Raw genomic sequence first — 8,558 nt, 5'->3', positions numbered from 1 at the left:
ATAACTACCAAGGTGGGTGTTTAACCAGGTATATCCAGGATGAATCAACAAAATCCTGATCAGATGTCAACAGAGTAGGTAAAGTAGGCTTGTGTCAATCCAGAGCTTCTTGGGAAATTTTGCCTTCCCCACCAAATTCCCTGAAGCCTAGAAATCTGTAGCTGATGACTGATAACCTTTTTCCCCTATAAAAATGCAACTACCAAAAAAAAAAAAAAATTAAAATTAAAAAAAAATAAAAATAAAAAAATAAAAATGCAACTACCCCAAGAGAGACAATAGTGAGTTTCAACAGTCACTAGTACCTTAGTGTGAATTGGTCCAGCTCCTTTCTTGAGAGCAGGTTTTAAAAAGGCAAGTGAAGAAAGTAGGACCCATGAGAACTAAGAGGAACAGGTGGAGAGAAAGGGAGCCAAGGAAGGAGCATCATGTTGAGCTTGCCAAGGACAAACTTTGGCCTGTTTTGTACTTTTGCCCAGGCTGACTCCGGTAATCAAAGTACATTTTGATCTCTAGCACAAACTTCTGAGTAGGCAAATTATGGTGCTTGAAATTACAACTATAACTACCTGCAATGTTTTGATATCCCAATGAGTACAAAGTACACTGGAAATGAAGAGGAAGAATTGACCTAGAATATAATGGGACTGAAATCCTATCAGATTTTAGGAAAGATAAGCAGGAAAGGGAGGAGGCCTTGCATTATACATCTGCACATGATCCTGGCCTAAGAAATAGGAAACCAAATGAGAAGAGTTTTTGTGTTAAGGTAAAATGAGTAAAATGGAGCACTATCCACTATCAGTTGACATGCCAGGAACAGCAAGGTAAGAAAGACTTCTTTGAGCAACCATGAACTCATGATGAGGGAAAAAATTCAAAGAACAATATATACCTGCTTTAAAAAAAAAAAAGAAAGAGGGATCCCTGGGTGGCGCAGCGGTTTAGTGCCTGCCTTTAGCCCAGGGCGCGATCCTGGAGACCCGGGATCGAATCCCACGTCGGGCTCCCGGTGCATGGAGCCTGCTTCTCCCTCTGCCTATGTCTCTGCCTATCTCTCTCTCTCTCTGTGACTATCATAAATAAATAAAAATTAAAAAAAAAGATTTAATAAAAAAAGAAAGAAAGAAAGCAACAGGTCACAAATATCAAACAAGTACTTACAGCGTTTGGGGGATTTAGTCCCTATTGTAGGAGTTTTAAAAATCAACAAGGATAAATGCCTTTACCAATTTGTTCTTCCTAGTAGAGAAGAATTTGGCAAGAACCTAGAAGCAGACAAACTTTGCTGGTGGTGACCATATGGTGTTGAAAGTCAGGATTTTGGAGCACAGCCAGATGTGTCCACATGCAACACGCAGGCAGAGTGCTGGTGCTCCAAAGGTTGGAAATAGATGTTTTCACTCTTAAAGTCTTTTACAGCGAGGAGAACCTGCTGTTCACTAGATGTGTGAGCCTGTGCAAGTTGGTTAAAGTTCTCACACCTCAACTTCCTTATCCATGAAATGGGAATGAATACAAATACAAGATTCCCCTGCCATCCGAAAGTTTGCTTTATGAAACTTCACTTTTACCAAAGACCTACATTAGTACTTGTTTTCACTAACCAAAAGAAATCTGAAGAGGATTCTCAATTTTATGAAATGGTAATCACTTCTTCATTTTGTGCCATTTCAACTTACAAAGGTTTCATAGGAACCATCTACTTTCAGATGGCGGGAAAACCTGTAGTTCCTATCTCTCAGGGCTTACAGAAGGATGAAATGCGGTCCTCCATGTAGCAGGGTAAAGTAGTGGTTAAGACTGTGGACTCCTGGGGCGCCTGGCTGGCTCAGTCAGAAGAACATGCAACTCTTCATCTCTGGTTTGTGAATTTGAGCCCCAGATTGGATGTACAGATTACTTAAATAAGTAAATAAACTTAAAAAAACAAAAACGTGGACTTAAGCCAGATCACCCGGTTTGAATCCTGGAACTGCCATTTACTACTCGTATGTCCTTGGGCAAGAGACTGACCTCTCTATGGCTCAGTTTCTTCATCTGTAGAATGGAGATAAGACCTCGGGATTTTTGTGAAGATTCAATGACTCAACATACATGAAGTACTTTGAAGACTGTCTGGCACAAGTTAGCATTCAGTGAATGGTAGCAATCATTTGCAAGGTTCTTGATTGGTACATGGGAATCGAGGGTATCCCTCTTGTCTAGGCTTTCTCTCAAGGTCCACCCCAACCCATCCTCACTTAGAATTATGGACCAGGGATGTCTCAAGCCATTTGTGGTCACGAGTAATAGAGATGCAGTCTATCTCATAGAGTGATGAGAAAGAATGGGAGTTCACACTCTGAACCAGATTTCAAGAAGCAATTGAGCAGAGTCCAAAAGGAGTGAGACTCCTACCTCAACATAATAAAGGTTCTGTATGAAAAATCCATAGCCAACATCATACTCAGTGGTGAAAAACTAAGAGCTTTTCCCTAAGGTCAGTAATAAGACAAGGATATCCACTCAGCACTTTCTTTTTTTTTTTAAACAAGATTTACTTATTGGAGAGAGAGTGAGCACACAGAGGGAGAAGAAGAAGCAGGCTCCCTGCTAAGAATGGAGCCTGATATGGGGCTCAATCCCAGGATCCTGAGACCATGATCTGAACTGAAGGCAGACGCTTAACCAACTGAGCCACCCAGGTGCCCCCTCATTACTTAAAAAATTGGGGACACCTGGGTGGCTCAGTGGCTGAGTGTCTGCCTTCAGCTCTGGGTGTGATCCTGGGGTCTGGGATTTAGTCCCACATTGTGCTCCCCACGGTGAGCCTGCTTCTCCCTCTGCCTGTGTCTCTGCCTCTCTCTGTATATCTCTCATGAATAAATAAAATCTTAAAAAAATTTTTTTTTGTTGAAATAAAAGGCGAGGTGCCTGGATGCCTCAGCTGGTTAAGTGTTTGCTTTTAGTTAAGCATCTGCCTTTGGCTCAGGCCATGATCTCGGTCCTGGGATTGAGCCCCCCCATCAGGCTCCCTGCTCAGTGAGGAGGGTGCTTCTCCCTCTCCCTTGCCCCTTCCCCCCTCCACTCGTGTTCTCTCTCTCTCATTCATGCTTTCTCTATCTCTTCCTCGTGCTCTATCTCAAATAAATAAAATCTGAAAAAAAAAAAGTCATCCAAGTTAGTAAGGAAGAAGTAAAACTGCCACTATTTTCAGATGACATGATCTGTATTTATAGAAAACCCTAAAGACTCCACCAAAAAACTATTAAAACTGATAAATGAATTCAGTAAAGTTGCAGGATATAACATAGATGTACAGAAATCTGTTACATTCCTATACACTAATAATGAAGCAGCAGAAAGTGAAATTAAGAAAACAATTACATTTACAATTGCACCAAAAGCAAAATATCTAGAAATAAACTTAACCAAAGAGGCAAAAGACCTGTACTCTGAAAACTATAAGACACTGATGAAAGAATTTCAAGATAATGCAAAGAAATGGAAAGACATTCCATGCTCATGGGTTGAAAAAATAAATGTTTTTAAAATGTCTCTACACCTAAAGTGATCTACAGATTTAATGCAATTCCATTCAAAATATCAACAGCATCTTTTACAAAAGTAGAACAAAAATCCTAAAATTTGTATGGAACCACAAAAGACCTTGAACAGCCAAAGCAGTCTTGAAAAAAAGTGGAAGTATCACAATTCCAGATTTCAAGTTATATCACAAAGCTTTAATAATTAAAACAGTATGGTACTGGCATAAAAAATAGACACATAGATCAATGGAACAGAATAGAAAACCCAGAAATAAACCCACAACTATGTGGTCAATTAACCTTTGACAAAGGACGAATGAATATACAATGGGAAAAGTCTCTTGAACAAAAAGTCTCTTTCCCAAATAGTTGGGAAAATCAGCCACATGCAAGAGAATGAAATTGGACCACTTTCTTTCACCATACACAAAAATAAACTCAAAACGAATTAAAGACCTGGAACTATAAAAATCCTTTAAGAGAGCACAGGCAGTAATTTCTTTGACATTGGCCATAGTAATATTTTTCTAAGTATGTCTCCCGAGGCAAGGGAAATAAAAGCAAGAATAAACTATTGGGATTACAACAAAATAAAAGGTTTCTGCACAGCTAAGGAAACAACAAAACTGAAAGGCAACCTACTGAATGTGAGGAAATATGTGCACATGACATCTGATAAAGAGTTAGTATCCAAAATATATAAGGGATCAATACAACTTAACACCCCAAAAACAAACCAATTGAAAAATGGGCAGGAGACATAAACAGACATGTCTCCAAAGAAGACCTACATGGCCGATAAGACACATGAAAAGATGCTCAACATCACTCATCATGGGGAGATGCAAATCAAAGCTACAATGGGATATCACCTCACATTTGTCAGAATGGCTAAACACACACACACACACACAAGAAACAATAAGTGTTAGCAAAGATTAGAGAAAAAGGATACTTCTTGCACTGTTGATGGGAATGAAAACTGGTGCAGCCACTGTGGAAGATGGTATGGAAGTTCCTCAAAAAACAATTGACCCTGCAATCCAGTAATCACACCACTGGGTACTTACCCCCCCCAAAATACAAAAACACTAACACTAAGGGATACATGCACCTCTGTTTGTTGCAGCATTATTTACAATAGACAAACTATGGATGAGCCTGGGTGGTGCAGTCGGTTAAGTGTCCAACTCTTGGTTTCCACTTAGGTCATGATCTCTGGGTCCTAGGATTGAGCCCATGTTAGGCTCGGTGCTCAGCATGGAGTCTGCTTGAGAGTCTCTCCTTCTTCCCCTGCCCCTCCATTCTCTCTTGCTCTCTCTCTCAAATAAATAAATAAAATCTTTTTTAAAAAATAGCCCCACTATGGAAGCATCCCAAATGTCCATTGATAGATGAATGGATAAGGAAGTTATGGGATAGATATAGATATTTGACTGTGTTTGTATTCAGTGTCCCATTTGTTACTTTGTAACAAACCACCTCAAACTTAGTTAAGTAAAATAACCACTGTATTATGTTCACAGATTTGTGTTTCAGGAATTCAAAAAAAGTACATTAGAGATGGCCCCATGGTGTCAGACCTCAGCTGGAAAGATCCAGATGCTGGTGATGGCTCAATATCTGGGATTGAAACCAACTGCAAGTGTCTTTGGTGGTTTTCCTAGGAACTGGCTTTGATCTCGCCTGGGGTGTTGCCTGGAACATCCACACATGTTCTTTCCATGTGGTTTGGGCTTCTTTGCAGCATGGCTGCTGGGTTCCAAGACCAAGGGCTCCATGAGAGCCAGGCAGAAGCTATATTGTCTTTTATAACCCAGCCTCAGAAGTCACACAATGACACTTATACCAGAGTCAGCCTGCCATGATTCAAATGGAGGGACATATACCCCATCTCTCTTTTTTTTTTAAAGATTTTATTTATTTATTCATGAGAGACACAGAGAGAGAGAGGGAGAAACAGGCAGAGGGAGAAGCAGGCTCCATGCAGGAAGCCCGACGTGGGACTCGATCCCGGGACCCCAGGATCACGCCCCGGGCCGAAGGCTGGCGCCAAACCGCTGAGCCACCCAGGGATCCCCTGACCCCATCTCTTAATAGGAAAAATGTTATGGTCACATTGTTATAAGAACATATAAGATGGGAGATTTTGTCGTGGCCATCTTTGGAAAATAAAATCTGTCACACTCAAGCACCACTAGAAAAAAATGTAATGGAAAAATTAATCTGTTCATGATTCCCCCCCCCAAAAAAAATTCCTGATTCCAACCTCAGTTGAATCCTTGACCCCACCTGGTAATAATTCTACATCATTTCTCTGTTCAACTTGCTTCAATTTGCAATGGTTATTTCAAATATTCTCTGCCATAGTAGGTCTATGTAGGTCTCACCTAGATAGGTCATACTAGTAGATTATGTAGGTCTCACCTAACACCTGTTCCCAAACTCTTTTTCTCCTGTCTGTGTCCTCTAAAGAAATGAGAAAAGTGGGCAGCCCGGGTGGCTCAGCAGTTTAGCACCGCCTTCAGCCCAGGGCCTGATCCTGGAGACCCGGGATCGAGTCCCTCATTGGGCTCCCTGCATGGAGCCTGCTTCTCCCTCTGCCTGTTTCTCTCTCTCTCTCTCTGTGTCTCTCATGAATAGATCAATAAAAAAAAAAAAAAAGAAAGAAAGAAAGAAATGAGAAAATCTAAACATTCACTTTTCTTTTTAAACATTTTTATTTATTTATGATAGTCACAGAGAGATAGAGGCAGAGACATAGGCAGAGGGAGAAGCAGGCTCCATGCACCGAGAGCCCAATGTGGGATTCGATCCCGGGTCTCCAGGATTGCGCCCTGGGGCAAAGGCAGGCGCCAAACCGCTGCGCCACCCAGGGATCCCCACATTCACTTTTCTAACCTTGCTTGCATCTATGTAGCAGAGTCCTGGCCAGTGAGATGTAAGCAGAAACCTGCTGCAGGACTTCTGGCCAAACTCTTGCCTTAAACAAGAAAATGCTGTATGGAGTGGAGGCAGCCAGCCCTATTGTGACCCTCCAGGAAAGGCCAAAAGAGTTAAGAAGGGACACCTGGGTGGCTCAGTGTTTGAGCATCTGCCTTTTTTTATTTTTTTTTATGGTGAAAAAATTTATATTTAGATTTATAGCCGGCTGGACTCAGTTTAGATGATCCCAATTTTGTTGGCAACATCCAAAGTATCATAGTCAGAGCATCTGCCTTTGGCTCGGGGCATGATCCTGGAGTCCCAGGATTGAGTCCCGCATCAGGCTCCCTGCATGGAGCCTGCTTCTCCCTCTGCCTGTGACTCTGCTTCTCTTTCTCTGTCTCTAATGAATAAATAAATAAAATCTTAAAAAAAAAAAAGTCACAAAAATACAGGCCCCAATATCATTGAGTCACTGAACAGATACATCTACCTCCAGGCTTCCTATCCTGTGAAAAAAATAAATCTTTATTTGCTTAATAAGTCACTGATAGGCTTTCCGTAGCTGATACAACCACTCTTCTCCACCCCTGCCCCTCCACGTTTTCTCTTTGTTCTCCACAAATGACCTTCCATTCTTTACGGAGAAGTCTTCAGCGGGTCATTGACTCTCCTGACACCCAACTTACCTGCTTACCTGCATCCACAACCACCCTGTTTTCTTCTTCACTTGTTATAACAGAAGAGGGGGCCCTACTCGACGGATGTGCTAATAGGGAGATGCCACTCTCGCATCAGTTTTGGTTTTCTGACCTCTACCCAGCCATCAGCTATGTGGCCATGAACAGGCCATTCAGGTAGCAACCACTTCATTGAGTGGATTCTAAGCTGTGCCCAGCAAAGGCTCTGCAGTAGGCGCCGGGGAGTGCCAGGTCTAGCTAGGAAGGAGACAGTCCCAAGGAGGAAACTTTACAAGGCAGGGAAATGGAGTCTTGGAGGAACCCCAAGTTCCAATGTGGCTGGTGTGTGTGTGTGTGTGTCTGGGAGGGGGGAGGCTGCAAAGTGCAGGAAGAGCTCAGGAGGCAGGTGTGCAGAAGAAGGCAGAGGGCAGATGCTCTGTACACTAGGGAGGGTCCACAGGGTTTTGGTTTTAACCCTAAACCGCTGGGACAGAGTGTGAATGAAGCTCTCTGAGCCTCAATTTCTCCTTGGTGAAATGCATTTTTTTTTTTTTTTTTTTTGAAATGCATTTTAGAGCTCTCTGCTTAGTGGTCTCCTATACCGGGTTCCTTAAGGGCAAAGAGGAAAGACGCGTGTTTTTACACACTTTTGCATCCACACGGCGCTTAATAAACACACGCCTCTCGGTTGGACGAGTGCGACCGTGGGGTCGGCGGCCGGGTCGCCCGCGGGATTTCCCTCCCCACGCCGCGCTTCCCAGGCCTCGCCTCCTCCCAGCTCCCCGCCGCCCCCGCGCCGCCCCCGCGCCGCCCCGCCCCTTCCCAGCGTCGCGACACGGCAGAGCGGCCCGGGCGCGCTTTACGGCAGCCGCGTTGCGGCGGGGCGGGGCTCCGGCGGCGGGCGCGCTTGGCGGCAGCGGTGGGAGGCAGGCAGGCCGGCAGGCAGGCAGGCAGGCAGACGGAGTCGCAGGCGGGCGGCGGCGGCCGTGCCGGGGAGTGAGGGCGGGAGGGAGTGAGTCACTGAGCGCGTGTGAGGGAGGGAAGCCGCCGGCGGGCGAGCGAGCAGCCCGCGCCGTCCGCGCGCAGCCCCAGCCAGGCCCCGCCGCCGCCCCGCAGCCCAGCGCCGAGGCCGGGCCGAGCCGAGCCGGGTCGGGCCCGGGCCATGCTGCTCACCGTGTACTGTGTGCGGAGGGACCTCTCCGAGGTGACCTTTTCCCTCCAGGTCGACGCCGACTTCGAGCTGCACAACTTCCGCGCGCTGTGCGAGCTCGAGTCCGGCATCCCCGCGGCCGAGAGCCAGGTACGCCGGGCGGGGGGGCGCGGGCGGGGGGCGCGGGGGCGGGGGGCTCCCTCCGGGGCCGACCCTCCCGCCCTCCCGCTGCTGCTGCTGCTGCTGCTGCTGCTGCTGCTGGGACCTGGGGGC

General features: G+C 45.3%; 1 protein-coding gene across 5 annotated transcripts in view; it reads left to right on the top strand.

The window, feature by feature from the left end:
- The first annotated feature begins 8,109 nt into the window (after positions 1–8,109).
- Positions 8,110–8,558, top strand: part of DDI2 (DNA damage inducible 1 homolog 2) — a 42,252-nt gene continuing 41,803 nt past the window's right edge. Inside the window, exon 1 of one of the 5 annotated variants that reach the window (XM_072828219.1) lies at positions 8,110–8,435. In XM_072828219.1, coding sequence (XP_072684320.1) covers positions 8,298–8,435 — 138 coding nt within the window. In that variant the 5' untranslated portion in view covers positions 8,110–8,297. The remainder of the gene's footprint in view (positions 8,436–8,558) is intronic. The other 4 variants (XM_072828220.1, XM_072828212.1, XM_072828213.1 and 1 more) reach the window with 4 other exon arrangements.

This window comes from Canis lupus, chromosome 5 (genome assembly GCF_048164855.1).
Source record: "Canis lupus baileyi chromosome 5, mCanLup2.hap1, whole genome shotgun sequence".
NCBI lineage: Eukaryota > Metazoa > Chordata > Mammalia > Carnivora > Canidae > Canis > Canis lupus.
This window is presented reverse-complemented; position numbering and strand designations above follow the sequence as displayed.